At 40.9% G+C, this 26,475-nt stretch overlaps 2 protein-coding genes across 2 annotated transcripts in view; one reads left to right on the forward strand and one right to left on the reverse strand.

Annotated features, from left to right (window-relative positions):
• Nucleotides 1–19,389: 19,389 nt before the first annotated feature.
• pcare1 (photoreceptor cilium actin regulator 1) lies at nt 19,390–23,534 on the reverse strand. The gene is made up of 2 exons (XM_072457797.1): nt 19,918–23,534; nt 19,390–19,805 (listed from the first exon to the last, which is right to left on the reverse strand). The coding sequence occupies exons 1-2, from the start codon at nt 23,160–23,162 to the stop codon at nt 19,682–19,684; spliced, it is 3,369 nt and encodes a 1,122-aa protein (XP_072313898.1). The 5' UTR covers nt 23,163–23,534; the 3' UTR covers nt 19,390–19,681.
• Nucleotides 23,535–26,107: 2,573 nt separating this feature from the next.
• spdya (speedy/RINGO cell cycle regulator family member A) overlaps nt 26,108–26,475 on the forward strand; it is a 1,305-nt gene continuing 937 nt past the window's right edge. Inside the window, exons 1-2 of the mRNA XM_072457683.1 lie at nt 26,108–26,340; nt 26,452–26,475. The exon at nt 26,452–26,475 is cut by the window's right edge and continues 35 nt beyond it. Of these exons, the coding sequence (XP_072313784.1) occupies nt 26,109–26,340; nt 26,452–26,475 (256 nt within the window). The 5' untranslated portion in view covers nt 26,108. The remainder of the gene's footprint in view (nt 26,341–26,451) is intronic.

Below are 26,475 nucleotides of genomic sequence, written 5' to 3' on the forward strand. Positions count from 1 at the left end.
AGATTATTGTGTCATATTATGCCTACATGAAAACTTTTGCATAACTGTGTAGGCATAGTCAACAACATTTTACAAACAGTAAATTGTCATAGAAAAAGATTCAGTTTCATTAAAAAATCATTCTCAATCTGTGGATCTAGTCTGAGAGCTTTGATAAACTGAGAATTAGTTTTGGATGAAAGTCGAAACGTCTGTTGAAAAAATGAAAAAACAGTGTTCAGATGACTACAACTGAATCTTTTTCTACAATAAAACACTCCTGGACAAATGAGGGATTATATAATAAAATACTGCATACAGTAACAGTTGTCATTATGTCGCATCACCTAAGAAGAGTATCAAACGTGAAATCTTGCCCATTCAGTGGTTCCGAACCTTTTTCCCTTTAAGTCCAGTGTTCTCGCTGAGGGGTTTTAGCATGGCGGGCCACCATGCTTCTACTCGTCACCGCCATGCCAAAAAAGATTCTGCCAGGTTGGGGGGAAAAAATCCGCCAGGTTGAAAAAAAACGATAATGTTTTTTATTCAAGTATATTTACCGTGTGGTTGACTCCCCACATTAAAACGCTGACGATAGGCTCACTTGCACGGAATAGTTTGACTTTCTGTCCTATTAAATGCTTCTTTTTCGTCTTGGTTTTGCTGGCGCTGACGGCAGGCGCAGCGCTGGTGCAGTTGTTGGTTGACATGTCTCTGCGGTTGGATTCAGCGCTGCACCGTGATCGCAGTCGGTCAAAGCCTTTTACAAAAGAAACGCGCGTGAATCAAGAGCTGCGAAAGTCTCCAAGTACATCGTGCTTGTTGTCCCGGCGCGCTGCGAGTCCGTGCGTAAAAGGTAAGGAGCGTTGTCTGTCAGCGGTGGAGCATTTTGCGCCGTCACCACCCTTCCTCCTCTGTGGAGTAGGTTCAATTGACCAAGCTCCTACAGGTAATATTCAGGTATGAAAAGAGTGATCTTAATAGGATATATATATGGATTAAATCAGGATTTAATTAGGTAAATAACACTGGAAATTGCATCTCATGACACGGTTTTAAAAAGTACTTGAAACATTTTCACAATTTGTCCCACCGCCATCCTTCAACCTCAGCCCAGCGAGAACACTGAAGTCTACCCTGTATTGTACAAAAAATCTTGCCAGCATCCAACAGATAACATCCTCTGCTGGAACTGCAAGCAGGCTCATTGTTGTTAGTTTCGCCCTGAGCAAAACAAGATATTTTCTAACAGAGATAAGCTAAACACTTTCTAAAACAACAATAACAATAAAGTGTTATTTTAAAAAACTGGACTTGGCTTCATCCGAGTGTGAGTAAACTGATGAAGTCTCTTAAGTGAGTTATCGTTGTTGCACAGTGCTGTGGCCATAACCCTGTATAATGTGTTAAACAATGACATTACTTCGGCATATGCCCTGTTGACCATCGCGAATGTTCATTTCACACATAGAAGGCGAAGTTCATGCTTTTGTGTGTCTGTTGTCGGCATGTGTGTAAAGTGAGGCTTCATGGACGCTGACATTGTCCTGAGTCCTAGCAGCGTCCAATGTTTTCTTTGTGCCTTTTCTCTGGTGCATCTCTATCATCTTATACAGTTAAATGGGTCCAGAAGTTATAAATAAAAGCATGCAACAAAAACCTGACCATGTCCAACCCTGTCTAAGGCAAAAAGCCTATTTTCCCTGTGCACATAAACCATACTGTAACATTAACTATCAATGGCTGCCATTCAGCTGTAAACTTCACCAATTCCCTTCACCTTTATAGTATTTTGATCCTGAGTCACCGCTTTGTTATTCAGCTTTGCCAGCAAACTGCATCTCTCTACAGACCTTTAGCAACCATTAAACAGTAGTGTCTTCCAGGCAAACAACTGACAAAAGTGCAGATCAGTGGGTGTAAATGTATTTGCATAACACATCGAAGTTTGAGCTCCGAGGCAAATCCCACTTCAGACTTTAGCATATTCATGCGGGTTTTACAGGCCGGTGCCCAGGGGAAGGCTATGCCACTTGTGTTTGCTTCGGCTCATTTGGCGGCTGAGGACACATTTCGTCACATGCACACCTTTAGTTATGTTGACAAGGCAAACACATGGCAAAGATTTAGAGATGTAGATGCTCGTTATCTGCAGGAGAGAAATGATTTACCCCAAAGTAGGCACAAAAGGTGAAAACAGATAAGGTAGTTGAAGGCGCTGTTAAAAACAGTTTGCAGCGATTCAAAGGCATTCCGCACTTTCCAAACGCATTCATGGCATCTTAATTATTCACGGCAATGAGTTTATAAGCATTTTTTGCTACTTTCAGAGAGCAAAGTGCATAGTCTCGGTAAAGCTCTAACAACAACAGCAAGTATCCTAAATTCACAACTTCTTGTTTGTGGATGATAAAACGCTGTAGAATTAGATGCAGACAAACAGCGGTCTCATGTTGACTAAGAGCTGCTTTTATAATATATCAATATTGGGTCAAAACAACTACATGGACAGAAATCGGGCACAACCACATTAAGTTCATTCTTGACAAACAAGAGACAAGAATGCAAAGGACTGATAAACCACTGAGGAGGAACATCTAGAGATGAGAAGCAGTTCCTTTTTAAACTGCCTGCAGAGTTTTGATTGGGTGACGTAGATGAGGAAGCAGGGGTTAGTTAGGTTGATCTAGGCAGTGGCGTGAGGGAGTGGACTGAGGTGACGAGGCTCGAGCGCGATGACAGGGTGAAAGAGCAATCTTCCAGTCTGAACTTTTGCTATAGCTCAATTATCTGCTAAAATATGCACCAAATCAGATACATAATACTTCTTTATACACAAGCTCATTCAAACAGAAGACGCAACGTTCTTCAAATGAAATACAGAGATTGTTTGTACCACAGCTGAACCAAACATACATATTTTGAACCTTCTCCTCTCATCACGCAAATGTCTGCATGTAGTGTACACAATATATACAGTTGAGTACATCTGACTCACTGATGGCCATTTGACTACTCATTATAGGTTTATAGTTTCCTGCTTGTACATTTAAACATGTTTTAGAGGGTATTTATCATTAAAATGCCTTATGTCAAAATCTAACCTTTTTAATGGGTGTGTTGTATTACTGAGTTTCTATACTATAATGCATAATACTTGAAATATATTACAATCTGAGGTTAAAGGCAGTGTATATGTTGGGTAAGCCCAGCAATTGCATATATTGACCTTATACTGACCAGGCCAAATTTTCTTTTATTGCTGTTCCACTATCAATATTATACAATGGCATACGAGCAGAAGAAAAAGATAAATCTACTGCTTTGATCATCAGAATGAACTTGGCACAAAATGTCCTGACCAGTCGTCTGTTACACAAGCTCTTATCTAGAAACTAATTTTCTAACTGACATAATACAACTGAAAAACAGGCATCATTTTAATGGACTTATTCAAATACTTTTATATAACAATAAAAGCAAAGGTATTATCTTCAGGCTGTGTAATAGGTTTGCAAAAATCAGTGCAGTTGCGAATAGTTGCTCAAATGATTGATGAAAAATAAAGAAAGATAACAACAAATCTCCATTGAGAATGCTTCGGGCCGACTCCGAATGAAAGCACCAGAGCTACTCGCTACAGTCGATTCTAATTAAATTTCTGTCAAGAAGTTTGCCGGGACTGATATCATCAAGGGGGAGTTGTATTGAAAAAGGTCTAAAAAGCTTCATAATACTGATATGAGCTATTAACAGGGAATCAGGGGATCAGGGAATCCGAATGATCTTCCGAGGCGAGGCGGTAAATGTGTGCCTCGTGTGTACAGCTGACAGTATAGAAAACAATACCATGAATAGCCATTGTCCATTGTTTTGTTCATTGGGGAGTAGACCTGTGCAGCCCTGAGTGATAAACAGCAGGTACTTAAAAATGCAGCTGACCGATGTCCCAAAGGAGTTGCATTGACCAACAAGCTCGAGGCAAAGGGAACGGCACAAGTGGCTCCTGTCCAGGGGGAAATGAGATCAAAACAATGGAGGTGGAAGCAAACTGCGAATTCTTGGTGTAAATATATTTCAGATATACTCAACAGCAAAAGACAGGAATGAATGAAAATAGACCTCCATCTACGGTAGTGTCCGCTGTTTTTTTCTTCACTGGATCTGCCAAGGAAAATGTTTAAAATATCAGAATCCCTCTTTAAAACAATTTCTAAATGTCTTTATAATTAAATAAGCAAATGTCTTATTCACCTAAAACTTGAATGGATTGCATTTTAAGTATTTTGGTTAATTGGCAGTACAGGAGAATTCAAATGCCTCCTTTTATTTTGAAATCCTACTTGCCAGACTCTCCTGCTTTTGTTCGTTAGGCCACAGTTATTGTATTACTTGGTTTACGGATCCGCCGCACTTGGATTATTGATTTCTACAATATAAATAAAATTAATTATTATAAAAAAAAAAATTATAAAGTACCGCCGTCAACGCAAAATAGCATTAAATGAAATATAAATAGCGGTATTAAGTCAAAAGATAAGAGCGCGTGAAGCAATCTTTCGTCAAAATCCTGCGTGAGTCTGTGACGGAGCGACGCCGTCCCTGCGCGGCCCCAGGAGAGCATGAGAAGACGCGCTTGCCCGTTTCGCTGTCTGCTGTATGCAGCGCAAACTTCTTTATATCGCAAAAACACATTTTAAACCAGTTTACCACATTTTCGCAAAAACACATTTTAAACCAGTTTACCACATTTTCTACCGATGCAAAACATGCTAAATCTACTGTTACCCCCCCTCCCTCCCATGGTGCGTTTTGGGAAAACACGGGGAAAAAAATATTTTGAAATTGAAATTATATTTATATTTCGCCCGCCTGTTCAATATGTTTCATCTAAAAATCCGTAAACCAAGTAATAAAATAACTGCGGCCTTACCTACGTTACAGCAACCATGATGAATGTTAATACTTTGTTGAGAATTTGTGAAACCCAGTCCACCAAGGAACCAACTATTAATACTGCGAAGTGTGTGGACGTAAACAAATATGCAGCATTCAGAGATCGTGTGTGCAAGCCACTGTGTGAGGGAACGTTAGATATTTATGGTTAACAGCTGCCACATGCGCACTATTCATCCATGGTTTAGGTTCTTTATTTTTATTGGCTTTATTTCGTGCGTTTGACCCATTCGGCTCAGTTACAGATGGTCCTTATTCACTTACAAACGTACAGACGCACACACAAGCTCATACATACACGAATACACCCACACGTCCACAATGTGTCCATGTTTCCCAAATACAGCTTGAAATGGAGTAGGAAGAAGGAAAAACCTATGAACACCCAGCCCATGCGTATATTGATGCAGTATTGAAGTTGCTGTGCACTGCCGTGAGTTTGGACTGTAAAAACACGGAATACAGGGACTAGGATTCATTTTCATCTGAAACAAGCGCAAATTAAAGAAAGCACAACTTCATCTATGTTTAGAATGAGGATTTGCATGATCAAAATATAAAAAAAAGATTTATAAGTTTGTATGAATCTACCATAATGATCTTTAACAATCTTAAACGATCTTATACCTGGATAACCCATTAATTCACACCACTAATTACATTCCCACTCACAACTTCTTAATGCTCTTATTCCTGCCAATCAAACCTTTCCAATGCAATTAACTTGTGTTTGTTTATCCACCCAATGGCCAGTCTACTTAGCAAATTAACATTTCCAACCCACAGAGACCTCTTAACTGCTCTGCCCAGTTTTGTAATTAGCCGTTACAAATGTTTTAGTTGGCTCCAATAACCCGATGTTCAAGCAGCCAAACCAAAGTGCACGTTTTCTGCAACTCAGTTTCTAAATGCACAGGTATTTTTAGAATTTACCTCTCTTAAAACTGCACTGTGGCCATTTTCTGCTGCAGAGATGTCATTGCTCCGGCCGGAATATTCCACAGTCTGGCATTAAAGGTCCCATAACGTGCAAAATCGACTTTTCAGAGTTTTTAACCTTCTTACATTGCTATTTGTGCTTCATATATGTACCCAGAGTGTTTTTTTTGATTGATTCCCGCAGTGTTTAGCTATATTACAGACTATCTCCTTTCCTCGAATCTCCAAACTGACGGACGGTGGGGCAAGACCGCGTCATAAGGGCAAGCATGCGTCATTATCCCCCCTCACCCCCCCTCCCCTCCCCTCCGCCTCCCGCCCCCTTCCCCCCGGCTCCGCGCTGCTGTCTCCCTACAAGCCCATTCCGGAGTTTTTCTGCTTCGATTTATGACGAAACACGGCTCAAAGAGGCCCAAAACTTCATTAATGATATCGCGCTCGGTCGTTGATGCAGCAACCGGGAAAATAAACGGAGAGAAGTTCTATCCGATACCGAAAAACCAGGAAATAAGAGCGCGATGGACATAAGACTTTTATATATATATATATATATATATATATATATATATATATATAGATAGATAGATAGATAGATAGATCTGTAGAATAAACACCAGATTTATTTAGTCTCAAAGTAATGTTGATCTGAAGTTCTATCGTTTCTCACTCAGTCGCGCGGCAGGAGCGGCGCATCGCGGACCTAACAGCTGTGGGGCTACGTGACAGGTTGGGCGGGGGAGCCAGATCGCTCTTCGCAAGGGTGGGGGCGAACATTAAACCAAGCCGTTTGCATTTCCGGGTTGGTGAGGGGGTCCAAGGTCTGGGTAATATTTCTTAACTATTATGTTAAGGGTGTTGCACAACCCTTATTATTATCAATTATAGACTTAGGATAGACTACAAAACGTGAAAAAAAGCACGTTATGGCACCTTTAAAGTACAGATCTGCCATTTGTTTTATTGCAGGTGTTTTTATAGCTCATCAAATCAATAACTGACACAGAAATGTCGTGCATGCAGTGGTCTAATTGTTTCTAAATGTTGTATAACTTGTATTGAGGTGAGCAAGATTAGTTTAAAAAGGTCAAATTAAGGCCTAATCCACCAACCGCTTTGAGGCATATTTTTCTGAACTGTAAAAGCCACTTCTGAGATTAGCAGGACAGTCAGGGAAACTGCTGTGAGCCTTAAAGCTATTCTTTTTATATTACACTGTGGGGACGCGGCATAATAAAATGTGCTGCACTTTCCAACTGCTTTGTTTTAATTGAAAAACCCGAAGGAGGAAGACAGTACTTTTTACAACGGCATCCTCAACTTGAACAAAACTTTATTGAATGTGAATCAGCTGAGCCAGTTCTCTGTTGTATGCTTTGGAGAACGTTGTACCATTGAAGCATACTACTGTATATACTTTGTAACCAAATACTGCAGAATAATATTGTATTTTTCATATTTGGGTGCACAAGTTACAAGTGACAAACTATCCTCAAACTTTTTTTTTTTTTTGGTCCTTGACTGCCTTGTGAATTGACCCAAATTATTAAAAGCAGCACTTTTTTTTTTAAATATGCCTTTATAAACCCAACATTAAATATTTTAGTGAGGTTTTCAGCCTGATTAAAGTTCTGATAATAAATTCACACATTTGGATGGGGCAACCTGGGTCTGCGCTTCAATATGCCAATAAAGACACTTTGTACATCCCTGCTCAAGAAGATCCCAACTACTATGGTGTCTTGCACATTGACAGCAACTTACCTTCCTGACCAGCCAGTCCTTCCGACATTCTGGTCAAACGCAGAAGAGCGTGGAATCGGTCCATAAGGGGGCGTCAAAAAAACCTCTCCAAGGATGAACTGATCCAACCACAACCGCTCGTTTGTGTCACGTGTCTCTCGAACGCGGAAGACGTTTAGTGGCTCGTAAACGTGCTTGTAAGCCTCCATCTTTGTTTGGACATGAACGGACCATGTGTTTCTCTGATTGGTTAACCCGCCTGTCAATCACCTCCTTTAGAAATAAGAGCGGCGGGATATGATTCCGGACCAAAACGTCTTTTTTTAAAGTATTTTCAGAGCGTGTGGTCTTCGCTGGCCAGGCAAGCAATTTACCAGAATAAAAGGGCACACTATCTGTCCACAATCTAAGCACATCAAAAGAGAGCTATTTGTTCCCCTGAGAACCATCCTCCTCTTTTCAAGATCATGCGTCAATTTTAGCCAATTATGAAATGACACCTTTCCTCTTAGCTTTGCCTGTTCTTAATAATCTTTGAGATGTTATTTTAGCAAAGTGAAGAGTTGTCCTTCACGTTGCCGCAGCAGAAATAGTCAAACTTCACTCGCCGTGCGGCACAAGCCTTGGCAAAATAAATGATCACTTCAAATATTTTAGCATTAATGCTCTTAGAGATGTTCCATAACCACAGCAGTTTATCATAACTAAAATCTTCTCTGAGAACTATCACTTATTTACCTGATTAGGCTTGAATAAATCAAAAATGCATTTACTTTAGCCAAACTTTCATTCTCATATTCCTGTTTATGAATGCTTTTATAATGCTTTTATATTACATGTCGGCCTTGTCCCTGAATTTTCTGAGAATACTGAGCTCTTAAGGCTTATTTGATGCACATTTGTGATGCTGTTGGCGCCAGAATGTTGTAGAAAACAAAACAAAAAACAAATTAGATCACATCATAGTTCATACAACATTTCAGGTTTCTGCTTGTCTCCAGGGAGATTGCTTTATTGCTTTGCCAATGTTGCAGTACGACATCAAACATATCTATTTTATTTCTAGACAAGCAGATAATGGCGCTTTACAAAGTTACAAGGCAGATCTGTGGATAAGTGCGCCAATTTAAGAATAAAAGTAAGATTACATATAATTTAAGGACAAATACTCTTCGTTATATAATTTTATTGGCCTTTAAACATTCTCTTGAATACCTTTACTTTGGTATCTAAAAATGATTTCTTACAAAACTTGACTTCATGTCATTATGGCATTTCCTATGGTAGGAATTCACTTTTGGCTCCACCCAATGGCAGCAGAGGGAATTACATATATGAGATAAACAAACGCTAACTTGCCTCCGACATGCTAAAGGAGATCGACAGTTTTAATGAATGCAGTTTGATGGCAGAAATGCTATGAACGAGCCGCTGATTTACCGTATGGACTGAACACAGAACGTCCAGGAGCTCAACCTATAACTTCACATTTTGGGATATTCAGAGTGTTTCGAAACTGAATTCATCAGACAAGTGCGAATAAAGCTCAAGGTATGTTTTAACAATGCTGGTTAACAACGAATATGTATTTATTCAAACAGTCATTGACACATTTAATGATTTTATTGTTTAATTATTTCCAATTTTGATTCTTTAATGACATTATTAATTGTTCATTTCATTTTTATACAATCCATAGTTAAGACCTCAAAAAAGTCAAATATGTGCCTTTAATGTTGTTTTGGTGATATTTTTTGATACAATCCAGACAAAGCAACAACATCTTCATGGAGCATATGGCTGACCGTCCACCAGTAAAGTTACACAGTGCCACTTTATTCTGCACATTGTTGGGTCCTATCACTGTTTCATGTCTAACCCGCGCGCCCCTTGACCCCAGCCCACCTCTCCCTCCTCTGGTGGTTTTATCCCGCCCGATAAGGTCCTCCGTCAGTCACGCCGACCCCCGGGACATCCTGACATTTGGTGAGTGGAGCAGTGTCACCGCAGCTTTACCTGACCTTTCACAAAACACTCCACAACGGTGCAGCCGCAATAGAAGCCGCACATGTCCCTTTAACAAGAACTTCATTAGAGCTTCTCCAGGATGCACAATAATGATGTTGCAAGTCTGGGAGAAATTGGTTTTGTTAAAGGTCCACCTGCCCCATGCTGCAAATTAGAAAACAGAAAAAGCAAATTGATATGATACAAGAAATGAATAAATTGTTCCAGTTGAGGAGCTTTGAGCGTTGGCGGGTTGGTTGTTTTGGTAAGAAAGGAATAGATGGTTGTGTTGTGCAAACAGCAGCAAGGAAGAAGATGCCAAATCATCCTTTCCTGGAAATAATCACAAGCGTGAACGCGGCGCAGTGCACGGATGAGCGTGATAATACTGCCACCTAGTGTACACGGGCAATACTGCATAGAATCATTGTTTTTGTGAATGTATACTTTTTTTTCCATGTAATTTTATTGCTGAATAACTTGATTTCAATGTTTGTCCAATACTGAATACTTGAATTTATACTAGTCAAATGCATAAATACTAAAGTATGAGTAGTCCCTGTGTGTTTGGCCCATTCAAAAGATAGAATATTTTGCTTTCAATTGTTAATTTCTATGACAACAGTTTTTACTCTTCACATCACTCTGAAACCCATGGATAGACAAATGTTATAAGTTACTTGGAGAATAAAAAGTTGTTGTAAGAGTACTTGAAATAATTACTTATTACTCCAAAATATTCAGTAGTGTCAAGTACACTTTACAATATGTTTTACTTTTGCCTCACTACATGTAAGAGCAGTATCTGTTCTTTCCACTTGGAATTATTTTTAGCATATAAAAGGAGACATCCTGACTAAAGGTTTTGAGTTTAAGCTTTGTCTTTGTAAACAAAAATATGAACACATCAAAAGTCTAGAAACATTGAAAAATTGCTTCAAAAATATATATTTTTTTTATCAAGAGCACCATATTTTACTCTTTAATAGTTATATGCACAAGATACATTTACTCTCCAAGTAACATTTTAAACTAAACATTTACTTCAATACTTTTACATAAGTAGATATTTTCTATGATACTTTTACATCTGCTTGAGTAAATATTTTGCCCCTGCATTTGTACTTTTACTTAAGTAGCTAAACTGAGTACCACCACTGTAAATAATATAATGAAAAGCTATCATTGCAGCATGTTTTTACTGACTCCAGTAGATGTAACTCCTGACTTCCTATTTCAGCCAGATGCAAAAACATACTTAACAAGTTTGCCTTTTTCATGTTGCCCAAATGTAGTGCACCACTCTGCCCTGATTTGCAGTTAGTCCAGTCCATCCTGCTGCTGGTTCATCAGGAGTTTTTCATCCCATGCAGTACAGTTTACAGAGCCTGAATGCTAATGCTGCCATTGAGATGCAGAGCGCAGTGGCAGAGCTGGGACCTTGGCTTTTATACTGCTAGCCAGTACAAAGCTCACAAATGTATGCACACTCTACCAACTAATAGCTTTAGTCCACTACAGAATCACATTATTTGTCCATGAGGAGGCAGGTCAGGTTTCCCAGGTCTAACTACATGTATGCATGGCACAGAATGGCTTACGACGCTGCTTTGCATGCTAATAACAGTGACCAGCCTTGGGTACAGGGATTGACTTTTGATTAGTTGATTCTCACAGTGCAAATGGCGAGACCTTAATCACGTCTCTATATGCATTCATCATTTGGATTCATGAATATAAGAAACTGTAATGTTATTGCAGATTCAATGATTGGGAATGCTCTATCTATATGGAAATTAATTTGTATAAAACTTGTTTTACACTGGACCGTGTAAACAAATTATGTCTTTGCCCATTGGAACATCAACATGGGCCTATTTATCAATTTGAAATGCAGCTTTGGCTACACTAGTAGCTTACCACCCCTCAGTATGAAGTGAATGAATAAAGCAATGTAAAGTGTCGTTGAGTGTCCAAACAAAGCACAATGTATATAAAATACATTATTATCATTGGGAATTAATTGTGTTTTTCCTGAGAGTTGTTTTTATAATGTAATATTTTGTGTTGATTGTGTTGGCTGCTATCTTGGTCAGATTCTGAATCTCAGTGGAAAAAATAAATTAAAAATACTAGGCCTGGTGGCAGGTGGAGGGTAGGCCACCTGCTTTTCTCTATGTTTTTGCTTTGCCTAAATGTTCCACAGAATGAGCTCCATCTCCAAGGAGAATGTTTATATTTCCATTGAGTCAGGAATCTTACACAGTGCTGCCTTTACCCAAAAGTTGAGCCATTGGATTTGCCCGTTTTTGAGATGCGTTGCTATTTAATTAAAGACAAAACAGAATGCCATTTCAACATATATATTAAAATAAATGTAATAGATTCTGTTTGTGTGTGTGCATGCTTTATTTAGACTTTATATTTACCATATTGAATAATTTCCTCTGTGCAAAACCTGAACCTAAAAGAGACATGATCTAATAATCAGCTCATTGACATGGATGTGAACACACACATAACCTCTCTGACAGTTCCCCTGCAGCGATCAGATGGAGTTAACACGACCGGCCTCAGAATGTGCATCGGTGTTGGGAGATGAAAAAGTGCTAGAGCTGCAGGGCCCACCACAGCAGATCCACACCACATGAAAGACACCTCTGTAAGCTCTGCATCCTGTTGTGTACCATCACCATATGGCATTTTAATTATACAAGTACAAGGCACTGGAGCAGAGAAAGACACATGTATGATATGAAAGGGTTGTACTTTAATAATGATTTTAGTTTTCTTAAGAATTGTACAGCTGAATGTAAAGTGTGTGACTCGACGTGATTGGAAGAGGAACATGTGGCATTGAATAATACAAATCAAATAAAGCAGTTAATAACAGTTATATCTTTACAATGAACCTGATGTTGGAAGTCAAAGTAAATAAATGTATCTTATCATTGTTAAGTCACTGGATCTCAATTTGGACATGATGTTTGTGCATCATGTCTGTCTGTTGCTGTCTATACATTTCTACATTTTGTGAAACCTTTGAAATGCTGATTTCAGAAATATTCAAAATTACGGAGGACAGACCAAACCATAACAGATGTTCGATGATTAACTGAAATCAAACCTAAATGACAAAAGTTTGAAGTAAGGCTTGAAAAACATGAAAATAATAGCATTATTTTTCAGCGTACAGGGTAAAAGTGTCAGTTTGCCAAATGATGGGGGAAAAAAAAGATTCTAGCCATAAATTTGTTTTTGATTCATTCATTCATCTTCGACTGCTTGTTCCTGTTAGGGGTCGTTAGGGGTCGCGGGTGACTGGAGCCTATTCCAGTGATCTTGGGCCTTAAATTTGTAATTGAGATAAAAGTATAATTTGCGGTAAAGTATACATCAGATAAAATGTGAGGTCAACACTGATATTAGTATTTGTAAAAGCAATACCTTACCTGCCCCACCAGGAACAATAGAACATTGGACTTGTTTTTTTGCCAACACCAAGGAGGCTTATTCCTCTTCCCCCCTCCCTCCCCTGGGCAGCTCGGACCACAACCTTGTACATCTGAGGTCTGTGTATGAACCCATTGTGCGCAGGCAGCCTGTGGCGTCCCGTGAGGTGAGGATGTGGTCTGCTGAGAGCGAGGAGGCTCTGAGGGACTGCTTCAGCACCACTGTCTGGACTGAGCTTTATGACCCACATGGGGAGGACATCAACACCATCACAGAGTGCATCACGGACTACATCAACTTCTGTTTTGAGAACATTGTTCCCTCCTGGACGGTGCGGTGTTTTCCAAACAACAAGCCATGGATTAACCGTGAACTGAAGGCTCTGCTGAAGGAGAAGAAGAGAGCCTTCAGGTCAGGGAACAAGGAGGAGCTGAGGACTGTGCAGAAGGAGCTGAGGAGGAAGATCAGGCAGGCTGAGGCCGGCTACAAGAGGAGGATGGAGGAGCAGCTGCAGCAAAAGAACATTCAGGGAGTGTGGAGGAGCCTGAAAACCATCTCAGGCTTCAAAATCCCCCCTGCCCAGACAGAGGGGGATCTACAGTGGGTGAATGATTTAAATGCTCACTTCTTGAGGTTTGATCGGTCACCCGCCCCTCCCCCTGCACAGCTGCATGCTCCCTCTTCCACAGCTGGACAATGCCCTGCATCTGTTCCTCTTCGCTTATCTGCCCCGGACCATCAGCTCCCCACTTCGCCTGGACTCACCCATCCCCCCAGCACACAGTCCCCCTGCCAACCACTGACTGTCACAGCAGCACAGGTGAGGAGTGAGCTGAAGAGGATTAAAGTGAGGAAGGCAGCAGGACCTGACGGCATCAGCCCCAGGCTCCTTAAGTCCTGCGCAGATGAACTGTGTGGAGTTGTGGAGCATGTCTTCAACATGAGCCTGATGCTGAGGGTGGTACTACAGGTCTGGAAGACCTCCTGTCTGGTACCTGTGCCTAAGACACCGCGCCCCAAAGACCTCAACAGCTTCAGGCCAGTGGCTCTCACGTCCCACCTGATGAAGACACTGGAGTGGCTAGTCCTGGACCACCTCCGCTCCACCGTGAGCTCAGCCATGGACCCGCTGCAGTTTGCATATCGGCCTGGCATCGGAGTGGAGGACGCCGTCATCTCCCTGCTGCACCGCTCTCTCTCTTACCTGGAAAAGCCTGGCAGCTCTGTGAGGATTCTGTTCTTCGATCTTTCCAGCGCCTTCAACACCATCCAGCCGCTGCTCCTGAGGGACAAGCTGGAGACGGCTGGTGTGGAGTATGACCTGGCAGAGTGGATCCTGGACTACCTCACAGACCGACCCCAGTTTGTGAGAGCCCGGAACTGTGTGTCTGACACTCGGACCTGCAGTGTGGGGGCGCCCCAGGGCACTGTCCTCGCGCCCTTTCTCTTCACCCTTTACACTGCAGACTTCAGACATGACACGGACAGCTGTGTCCTGCAGAAGTTCTCTGATGACTCTGCCATCATCGGACTCATCACGGACGACGATGACGCGGAGTACAGAGGACTGGCGCAGGACTTTGTGGACTGGTGTCAGCGGAACCACCTCCTCATCAACGCGGGGAAGACCAAGGAGATGATGGTGGATTTCGGCAGACGCCACCCCACTGCCCCCTCACCAGTGAACATCCAGGGACGGGACATTGAGAGAGTGGACTCATACAAGTACCTGGGTGTTCATCTGAACCACAAACTGGACTGGACTCATAACACAGACGCACTGTACAGGAAGACCCAGAGTCGGCTCTACCTCCTGAGGAGACTCAGGTCTTTTGGAGTGACAGGGCCACTCCTGAAGACCTTCTATGACTCTGTGGTGGCATCAGCCCTCCTGTACGGTGTGGCCTGCTGGAGCAGCAGCATCACAGAGAGGGAGAGGAAGAGGCTGGACAGAGTCATCAAGAAGTCCAGCTCCGTCCTGGGCTGTGCTCTGGACTCGGTGCAGGAGGTGGGGGACAGAAGGGTCCTGGCTAGATTCACATCTATGCTGGACCATGAGTGTCACCCCCTGCAGGACACTCTGGAGAGCAGCTTCAGTGAGAGACTGATCCACCCTCGCTGTGTGAAGGAAAGGTTTCGCAGGTCTTTCCTTCCTGCTGCTGTCAGACTTTATAACAAACACTGTTAGTACTGAACACTTGCAATACTGACCTAACCATGTGCAATTCTGTCATATGTGCAATTGCTGTTGGAATTCATGTGCAATTCATGTGCAATTACTGTGAAATTCATGTGCAATCTATGTGCTGTCGTGATACATATTCATGTGCAATTACTGTCGTGATCACATGCAATGGTATTTATGTATTTATTTATTTGTCTATGGGAGTTTTTTATTTATTTATAGGAGATCTTCTACTGAAAGTGTTTTTCAAACTTCCTATAAGTGATCTGTTCTTCTGTATCTACCTCTGTATCTACCTGCGTTGCACCAATGAACTTTCCCCATGTGGGACAATAAAGGAATATCTTATCTTATCTTATCTTATAAATCAGGGTTTTGCTTTCGTAGAACAAGCTATCTATGTCTGTCTATTATAATCTCCTATTACATAAGATAATTATGTAGAATACAATTGCAAATGTCTTCATACCAGGCTCTGCTATCACTTACATGTAACTGAGTGGGTTTTTATTGTCATAATTTAGAATTGCATGATGTGTTGCTTTCATTCCTGAATTTGAATGTATTTGTTAACAAACTTTGACTCTATTCATATTTGGCTCAGGTTTATCCCTGTCCTGTTAGAGTGTGTATTCTGCAGCGTGCGTGTGGACGTGTTCTCCATCTGGACCTCACCTTCATGTCCAGGTGGTTCCACACAGCCTGTAATCAGAGAGCATAATCTGGAGCAGCCATACAGAGCAGCACTGGGCAAACACCGACCTGATAAGAGTCATTGGATATGAGCTATAACACACAACTTGTGATTTCTCATCAGCCCCGGTGCACGGTCCACACAGCTCAGTCACGGTGAGCCCACCGGATCAGTGCCTGAACAAACAGGTGGTACACAGGCTGCAGACAATTCATATGTTTACCCCCGTCGTTTCCAAGCAGTGAAACTGGCTGGTGCCCCGTCCCAGTACTGGCATTACACATTGTACAAATGGGCCAAAGCATGTCACCTGAGCGCAAATTCAGGACATATTATTACTTTAGTCAGAACATCAATTTGCATCAAATGTAAGGTTTTTTAATCAGGAATTTAGAAGGAAATATAGCTTAAAAACTCAACTTGCAATTCGTTAACACAATTCACAATTATTAGTTCATTTAACTTTTTAACTTGCCAAAAGTTGATCCAATGCATGAACTGTATTAAAAATTGAGTGATTGTATAAAGGCTTGCCTTACTTTTTTAAATTGCGTCAACTTTCTTTCTTTCTTTTGTTCTTTCTTTCTTTCTTTCTTTACAGTGTGGTAATAAAGTGAGTCATAAGATCTCATGGGACCCTCTTCAGCTTGGAGGTCTTATTTGCCCTCCCTATGGTCTACATTTGGGTGGAGAGAGGGTTAAAGTTCAGGTATCTTTATTCATTTAGGGGTTGATAACCAGCAGAGACTGACCGCACTTTAGGTTACAGTTTATCATAGCAAAGTGCACCACATTTGTTATATATCTATCATAACATTATAGGATTTGATCTTTCTGTCATTCCTTTTTAATTAAGTTTTTGAACATCCGTCCATCTTCCGCTTATCTGGGGCCGAGTCGTGGGGGCAGCAGACTTCCCTCACCCCAGACATTTCCTCCAGCTCCACCGGAGGGATCCCGAGGCGTTCCCATGCCAGCCGAGAGACATAGTTTACTTTTTATTTTTTAATAAGGGATTGTAGTCGAGGCATTACTATGTTATTTTATTGACTCATTGAATGCATGCTGTTTTCCACTCACTGTGTGCTTGAACTGTTCTGCACCACTCATCTCCAAACAGCATGAGGCTTGTAGATGCATTTAGATGCAGGACGACAAAGCTCATGTTGATTCCAGCCCCTGCGCACAAATATGCTATCAACAATGTGGAGTAGGCAATTAGAACAGTTAACCAATCAGCAAAAAGCATTTTTGCACGGCCTTGTTAAATGACAAATTCAACAAACTAATAAACAACATTAGTACACAATTTAGGCCGTAAATTGGCTCACGACTAACAGGCAGTTGCTTTGGAAAGCTTTGAATGGCGATGGTTTGGCAAATAAATCAAGCACTTATTCATAACTCACAAGACAGTGTTACAGTAATAAACATTAGGCACATGGATCTGAATACTGAGCAGTTGAGCAGATCCAGGCTGCTGGTTCACACAGTTTGTAAGCCGATTTGACATTTTGCACAAATGAAAGGCAACTAAAAATTCACCTTGAAATCATAACTCTAATGAATGTAAAAGACCTGTTGGATAATGTGGATAAAATAATAAAAACTTGAAGCTCTTAATAAAAACAGCAAGGTCTTACAAAATATAAACAAAAAATGCTGAATGGCACATAAGTAATCAACATTTAACTCATGATGACATTTGCATATAACGTTCAAGTGAAAATGCCCCCCAGAGTAGAAAAACAGAATTAAAACTACCAGGACACAATGCTGTCGAAATTGACTGTTCATGGAACCTATTTAACATAAGTTTGAGTTCATTTTAATATAAATACATTCTTGATTGTGTCTCCCTGAAGAGATAAATTCCCTCACCGATAGACTGCATGTTTTCCTTTATGTCACCTATTGTCTGACACTGTATCACTGATAAAGCTGCATGTTCATGTGAGACAAACATAAAAAAAGTGATCTTGTCTGTGCTCCATTTGCATTCACATGAATCCCAATGAGGGGACAGTGATGTGGAGCAAGGTTGCCCTCTAGTGGTTAATATAGGCACTGCAATAGATAAGATGACTGCGATGGAAGAGCGCAGTAGTTCTCATCTGGTGAAGCTTCAGTAGGCCATAAGCAAAGGGCCAGAATGTGGCTAGAAAGTGGGTTCCGTTCCCCCAACCTGGGATCTACTTTTCAACAGTCGTTTTCCAATCTTTATTTTATACTTCAACCGGGGGAAAAAGTTCTCCATCTGAATCCTGCAACTTATGGGAGAAAATGTACAGGGCCCACCTTCAAATTATTATGACAGTCACGACCCAAATACAAATATTAATTACAATGGAAGACATGCAAGAAAAACAGTTTGCCTTTTTATAGTCTATCATTTAAAGCAGGAAAAGTTTCAAAGGTAGTCATCCAGACTCTTCAAAAAATTAAACAAATAACAAAACAATATGACTTTTCCTACAATAAAACACTTCTTGACAAATAAGGGATTGAACCTAAACATTTTTTTTTATTTTTTTAATCAATTCAAGAACTGAACCAGCTAATATTCATGGCTGACTATCAGGATCTACCCACAGTGATTTTTGGAAAAGGTCCATGAAAATGAATACACTTTTGAGTCCCGAACCAGAGGTGAGAACCACCATTTTGGAGATTACAAAAGGAAGATCAAATTGTATGATCCATTTTAGATAATGACAAGGGCGATTACATCTTTTGACGTAATGTTTATAATCTGTTTTATGTGTCTGGAATGAAGATGAACCAACAAATGTCCTTAGCTCTAGTTTTAAAATGTTGTGACACGGAAAATAACCAACTCTCCCATAGTTTATAACCTTGAAAATGTATTTGACCTCATTCCCGCTTCACTGCTATTCCCTTTGGCCGTGATAAATAATAAATAAATGAGGATCATGCCGGCGTGGAGAAGGTCTGGAAAAAGTCTGTTGCACAATTACCAACACATGGTGAAGCTTCAAGTGTCATATATTCTACAATTAGTTTACTGATATTCACCCTCTCAAAGAAGAGCGGGTTGAAGCTACAGGGTTTGATCTTCCTCGAAACATTGGGCTGTTTGCATGCCTGCTGATTAAGGTTATGTTTTGCAAATAAGACAGACGTGAAGCCAATTTAAAAAGAGCATAAAATTGAGCAAGTATAATGAATGCCAAAATCAAAGGTGTTGTAGAACAGAGGTTACACCATAAATGTCCTCATATTGTGGTTTGATGCCCAGAATTGATGCTGTTGTTTGCACTTACCTTTATACATTTTAAGTACACACAAAGTATGTTAATCCTCAAGGCACTTTTGACTGTAGCTTAAGAGGAGAAATGGTGAAAGCAGCGGATTCATTCTTTATGATTAAAAAAAATAATATTGTTTATTTCTTATATATTTTTAATGATATTATAGTTCAAAATAAATGCAAACATCCGATCGTCAATTATAAAAAATAGGTAAAACAAATGTAAAAAAAAACACACACATAGAATTGTCAAGCTTATCCTCTGTAAAACTGCAAAGAAATAAAATAAAACGATATGTATGTCTATGTAAAACAGCAGTTGAGTTCCGAGGTAAACATGTTACCTAGGCAAAGACACTATATCGTGTTATCAGAGGGAGTCCTGCAAGCGATGTCACCTTAAATCCTCAGTAAAACCTACTAATCCCTAATCCCACTGGCCTTTCATTGGCTCTATTTAGTCCATGTGCAGAGACTGTCCCACAATACACAGGTCCGGGTGGGAGGCTGACCGCAGTGAGGCCCTGAGCTCTGATTGGCTCCCCCATAAATCTTCCTCTCCCAGTGGGTCGTCATCCAGCCTGTAAACATGAGAGAACAGTGTATGTGTAAAATAAGATAAGTGGGTCATAAGATAATGTATAAAACAACTAAAAATAGTGTCTGTAATTTTGAAAGGTCACAAACTCTTACCCCTGTGAATATATCATGGGCTCACTGCCACAGGTCTCTGCATAAGAAATGGTTGGGGATGGAAGAGGCAGGTTCAAACTTGGCCTTCTGTCCGACTGAGTTCTTCTGATGAATCGCCGAGACCCCTTTTCAGGAAACCGTCCCGGACCCCCCCACATGCGAGAGAGAAAAGAAACCCTTGACGATGTCCATGCTTCAGGAGGTTTGGGGACAGGACAAGGTGTGGCTTCAAACAGAGATCGGGAGGCAGGGCAGAACACTGACCGGGCATTGTTCATTTTACGCGTTAAGTCTTCTCTGCTGTTCTCTCTTGACCATCTTTGGAGTTTAGGAGAGGCAGGAGGCGATGGGGCTTTGAAAGGGTAAGACGAGACAGAGTTGTAGTTTAACATGTTTTGCTTGGCCACTGGTGTGCTGGGGAGTCTCCTCTGGATGGTAGAGTTTGATGGAGTGCTAGCTGTAGAAGAACCGCTGGAGGAGCTTGGTGAAGGCTGTCTTCTCATATTGCTGGGACTTGGGAGTCTTCTATGTAAGAGGCTCGGAGTTGTGGGTGTTGAGGGTAACGTCCGTGTCTTAGACGCAGGTGGAGTGGCAGCTGAAGCTGTAGGAGGCACAGTAAATACTGTAGCGTGTGTACCAGGCACTGATGCAATAGGGCTATCTTCGATTTCAATAGATATATCCCCAGTGAAAGAAGTTTGTGATGACACACAACTGTCTGGTTTCTCTGCATGAGAACTTCTAAGGTTAATAATCTTTCTGGCTTGCTGGTATAATGCATTGTTTTGTTTTTGTGGGGGCTCTGGTTGGCTGATCCTTGATGGACTAGGTGTCTCCTCTTTGTTCACTTTAGCAGTAATACTTTTGGAAGAGGATAGCACACCACCTTTGCTTGGCAGCACAGATACTGACTGTACTGAAGCCTTCAGCCGTTGTGATACCATGGCTCTTTTTGGCAAAGGTGCTTTGTTGACTTTAGTAACTCCATCTTCTGAAAGTCCGGTTGACAGACTTTTAGCACTTTCAAAGGACTTGTCCATTAAAACTTCGATTGGGGGCGGAGGCAGACTTTCCAGGTCTAAAAAATCAGTTTTCTCAAAGTCAGACTCAGGTCTACAGCTAGTGATCCCACTGCTAAGCACAGCCTCAACATTACCCAGCCCAGGCATGACAGGGACACCACACTTTTTGACTCCTCTGAGAGGGCCAAGTACTGTGGGTCCCTCACGTTCCTCTACTCCTTGGCTAAATGTGTCAATCAGTTTTTTCACAGAGTTTCGACCGCGGCAAAGGCGTGAGGAAGGTCTCGGGGATGATGGGGGAGTGGGAGGGGTGTTCATTTTGATGTCATTAGCTACCTCATTGGCTGATGTCTCAGGTGGTTCATTGTCTTGCTCTCCATGATTCATTTCTTCCTGTTTCATTTTGCTGTGGTCTGCAGGCCCTACTTTCTTGCCAGTGGCTTGGATGTTCTTCTCCAGAGATGTATTTTTCGTTATTCGTTTTGGAGATTGTATGATAGGGGTTCTTTGATTTGGCTTAGCTGCAGGAGTTTTGGTATTTAACACTGCTTTATTCTTGGACATTTTTTGCAGCTTTTGGTTTAAATCCTTTTGAGTTCTTTCTAGTTCAAGTAATGTGTGATCCTCACCTCTGCTCCTCAGGGACTCTGCTGACTGAGAACGTCGCGTTTTTGTGACAGTCTTTTTGTCCACTGCTTTAGCTGTTTGAGGCCTTTTTGGAGTTTGCTCTTTATCATCTGTCCACTGTTGTCTAGACCCTTTTGGGCTGTTAGTTGTCTTTGATTTAGAAAACTGTATTCTACCACTGATGGCATTTTTCATCTTTAGTGTCATTTCCATATTTTGATGATTCTCTATTCGCTTTGGAGGCATTCGTTTGGGACGGTCGCTGTCCACAGATATAGAACGTGGTCTAAACATATGTATGTCTTTCAATTTTTCGTCTGCTTCATCCTCATCATCCCCCCCAGAGAACGAGCCTAGTAATGAGTCTCTTTGTTCTTTAGCCTGGATAGTGCATGCGGAGCCTAATGAGTTAAGTGATGTGAGAGAAACGCTTGGACTGATCTGATTTAGAAATGTTTGTCTTGACCATCTCTGTCTTCTGGAAAAAGAGTTAAATCTCTTTGGAGTGGTAGACATTGTCCCAGTGGATCCACAACTCTCAGGTCTGTGCTGCTTATCAGATCCAGCAAGAGATTCACTCTCTCCTCCGATTCCACTGTCCTCACTAAACAGAGCTGAATCCTCAGGTCCGGGCTTGCGCACGGAGGCCATTTCAATACAACACAAAAGGTGCATTAACCTTGTCTCGACTGCATGTTTGGCTTTGAGTTTCTCTTCTAATAGCTCGGAGACTGAAGCAAAGTACTCCACTGCTTCCTCTAAGGCAGAGTCTCCCAGCCGACCAACACTGTGGCTCACATTGCACATTCTCTGTGTGGTGTACTGAAGCAGCTGCTGTAATAGGTCTGGAGGGGGCTCACCATCAGCCCGGACACACTTTGCAGCTGAAGATGAGAGGTTCTTCATTTGGCTTGGCCAGGCCAAATGTCCCCCATATTCTTTGAACATTGTTTCACCCTCTTCTGCCATTTCTTCTAATCCCTGAATGATTTCATCATATCGTAAAGCCATAAAGGCCACCATAGGCTGCACAAGGACCTGTGTTTGTGTAGCTTGTTCCAACAATTCAACTAAGCCGTCATATTTGACTATACTCGGATTCAAAAAGGCATAAGCCCCTTGGTGAGCTCTCACCAGAGGTTCTGGGAAATCTACTTTTTGCTCACTGTGGCCCTTTTCTGTCTCCTTCTCTTTCTTTTTTAATGTCTTGGCACTTCTGCTGTTTTTCCTTGCCTTTTTACTTAACTTTTTGTCAGCTCCAGTTGGCCTCTCTCCTGTCATTTCTTTCCTCTGGGTCAGTGTGTTGTTTTCCAGTCCTTGAATCTTTACTGTATCCATGCTCACAGCTTCAGGGGTGAGGTCAGGCACACGCGTCTTTGGTGCGAGAAAGTGAACATCCTTTTGAGAATCCTGGTTTTGTCCAATGATCTTTCTCTCCTTTGTATCACAATCTGTTGACCGCAGAAAATTGCAGTTACCTCCCTCCTCAGTCAGCCTTTCTATGGGACGCTGTAAAGGTGGAGGAGGTAGCATCCGACCTCTCCTCAATGAGCCCAAAGTCCCAAAACTGTTACCTTTCGAAGGTGCGCAACCCATTGTAAAAACTCTCCGCTGGCTTAGTTTAGTCTCTTCTTCCTGTGGTTAAAGCAGCAGGGAATGAAGCAGAGAAGCACACGTCCTTAGCCACCTTCTGTATGTGTCATTTTCAGATGGCCGGCGGGATTGTTTGGGCAGATAATGTCTCTGTTCACAACCAAACTATGGAAAAAACACCTAGAGAAATCCATTTCACAAATCCCGTCCTCACAAAAAGCAATTTCCAGATCAAATAAAATGTAGACTCTTTTGTCTTGAGTGTTCTGAAATACATCCTTCCCAGTGCACCTTACGAAATGGACAAAGAGCTGATAGGATTAGCCAGGCTTTCAGTGAACTCCTCAGCATGCACATATGTCACCTAGGCACATACAACTCACCTACTTACAAGGGCATAAGCTCATTTAGGTAACAAGGGATGGGCCTCTGCATGGCTTTTTATTGGAAAAATATTCTAGCCTATCCCATTTTAGACTTTGAAAAAGCTATTTTTATAAAGAAAATGTAATTGTAACCTAGTTGTAAAATCAATTTATTGGTGGTTTACTCCCATACTCCCAGAAGAAGGACAAGAGCCAGCTTTCCCTATTCATTATATTGAAATCGGTAAATTCATATATATTTAATATGATTATTTCCATACACTTCTTGTATTAAAACAAAAATTAAATTTAATTGCCCCCCATCTGTACTAAATAGTATTGACTATTGACTATTGAGCATAAATAATGTTCTAAACTGTAGCATTTCCCATAACATATTGTTACATAACTATCATTATATATCACTATACATTGTCACTGTATAAACTTTTTATTTTTATTTTTTTATTGTCACCCCTTTAATCAATTGAGACAATAGTTTGATAACCTCTCCCCGCATCATTTTGGCCCATTTTATGTTTTATTTTGATTATTGATTTTTTTTCAATGAGTAGTATTTAAGGTGCATTAAAAGAAGGAGGGCATTTTTGTGAGTGTCTCCACTTGGCATATGTAAATTTCCCCTTCTATCCGGTGCATTAAAAACACAGGAAATGTGGGGGGGACAAAGTTAGTTTGTAATAATGATAGTGCAGGCAACAATAGCAACAAGTACTAATAACAGCAACAATGATAATGATGATAACAATGTTTAACAATGTATGTGTTCAAGATTATAGCTATAATAATACAAATGTGGGATGGTGGGGATTTATTATTATAATTTATTTATACCAAAATTAAATCTGCAGATATTGAAAGCTAGATCAGGCTCAGGGCCAAATATAGCCGTCAGATTCATTTTTGTTGGTCCTCATGGCCTTGGCTGAATTGTCTGAAAGGACAGTGGGTTTTTCTTTTACTGCAAATATAAGTAGGCCTGTTTGTATAACTCTGACCTCAATGACATTACATTGCGATACAGATTTAAGAATCATATTTCTAGCCTTATTTAAAGTATGGTGGCTCTGAATGACCGTTGGTCTGATCAGCAGCCTGTACCAGCAGGGTTTGTCCAAGCGTCACAGGGACACATGGCACCGTATGCTCATGAGGGACACATAGCAAGCTGACAACTTACCCTCCTCTCTTTCCTTGTACTGATGTCCGAGTGGGTGCACCGTCTCAGGCACACTGACCAGTGAACTTTACAGTGGATTCCAGAATAACTATTTTCTTAATAAAACCTACCAAAACCTGTTGCTTCCTCATTTTGAAATAAATCTAAGTTGCATGAATTCTATTCCTATTTTTGTCTGTATGTTCCTGCGTGACCTAATCAAAAAGGCCTGGGCTAAACACTGTTGGGAAGCAAGGACCTGTGCCAAAAGATATATTTACTATTTCATTTGGGGGTATATACAGGCCTTGAGAATACAGTCAATTTCCAAACTGCATGGTATTAGTGACAACAACACAATCGCTCTGTGGGGCGTATGCTACATGCGCAATTTTGTGCTGCCTAAATAAAGTAATAACAGACAGTGACTCAAACATAAAGTTGTTTTAATTCTAGGTGGTATTTGTTTACTCCTTAGGTCTATTTACAAAGGCTGATGCGTATAGGGACACTAGCATTTCTTCTTATTGAATAACTATTTTGAGTAAATATTTGTGTATTTTAAGCTTCTTTACCTGCAGTGTCTCACCTTAATACCAGTTATGCTCAGCTTCTTTTAGACCACTGGTTCGAAACCTTTGGCTCCCCATGATAATGTAGCCTTGTGTCTAATGTTTGATTTTATTTTGAGGATATTTATAGATCTAGACAAATTACTTTGATAGGCCAACAAATAATAATCTAAATTTTAAGACTCAAATCAATGTGATGTTTTTCCTCCTAAAGTCATTCCGCAGCCACGTCAGGGGGCGGGGCAGCGTGACTTTGACGTCTGCACGTGACCTCAGTGATTGGCGCGGATTCATCACGGTAAATATAGAGCGAAAGTCAAAATTCAGAGCTTTACATACTTTGGAACATTTATCTTGGGCAAAACAGTAGAATATAATACATGTGTTGTGCCATTTAATCGCCTGACGTTAGCTGTAAGTTGTTGTGATATTGTGGAATCAATGTATTAATGTTAAATGATGTGGCGTCACAGTCTGTGAGGTTTCGGCAAAACTTATGCTAATGTTAGCTTCATTAATGCTTCAATAACAAACGCTAGACCTGATATGGCTACTTTCAATAACAGTACATTACATTTGTTTTAACTAACCAGCTAACTTACAGATAAATGTTTACTCACTTTGACGCCACAGGTGCACAATACAATAAGCCTCAATTATTATATAGATCACCTATAGTTAAAGGTCTGATGAAACTACAGACATGTCAGCTGTGTTGTTGTGTACAGTGTTGTTGTTGTACTGTGTTGTTGTTGTACTGTGTTGTTGTGTACAGTGTTGTTGTACAGTCTTGTTGTACTGTGTTGTGTACAGTGTGGCCTGTAGCTGAGACATGATGAAGCAGACTCCATCCTCGGTGACTGTGCGGGTCAAACCCAAAAGTGCCCACTCTCTTCAGGTCCGGAGGGGTCTCAGTCTCAAACGGCCCAACGCTGAGAACTCCCAGGGTCCACCTGGAAAGAACCAGCCCAGCCAGAGACATGACAAGTACTATGTCAAAGTGCTTCCATCCCCAACTATAATCATCCAGCGCCAGGAAATGGCATCATATTTTAAGATATTTGGTAGGTACTACATATGTCACTGCTTTGAAGTTAAATAAAATAAGCATTTAAGAGAAAAAAAATCTATATATATCTATATACAATTGTATGTATATGATTATATGATTACAGATGACGACTTCATCCAAGACTTTT

Source organism: Eucyclogobius newberryi, unplaced genomic scaffold, assembly GCF_026437365.1.
Source record: "Eucyclogobius newberryi isolate DKJ021-1_F unplaced genomic scaffold, fEucNew1.0.hap1 SCAF_21, whole genome shotgun sequence".
Lineage (NCBI taxonomy): Eukaryota > Metazoa > Chordata > Actinopteri > Gobiiformes > Gobiidae > Eucyclogobius > Eucyclogobius newberryi.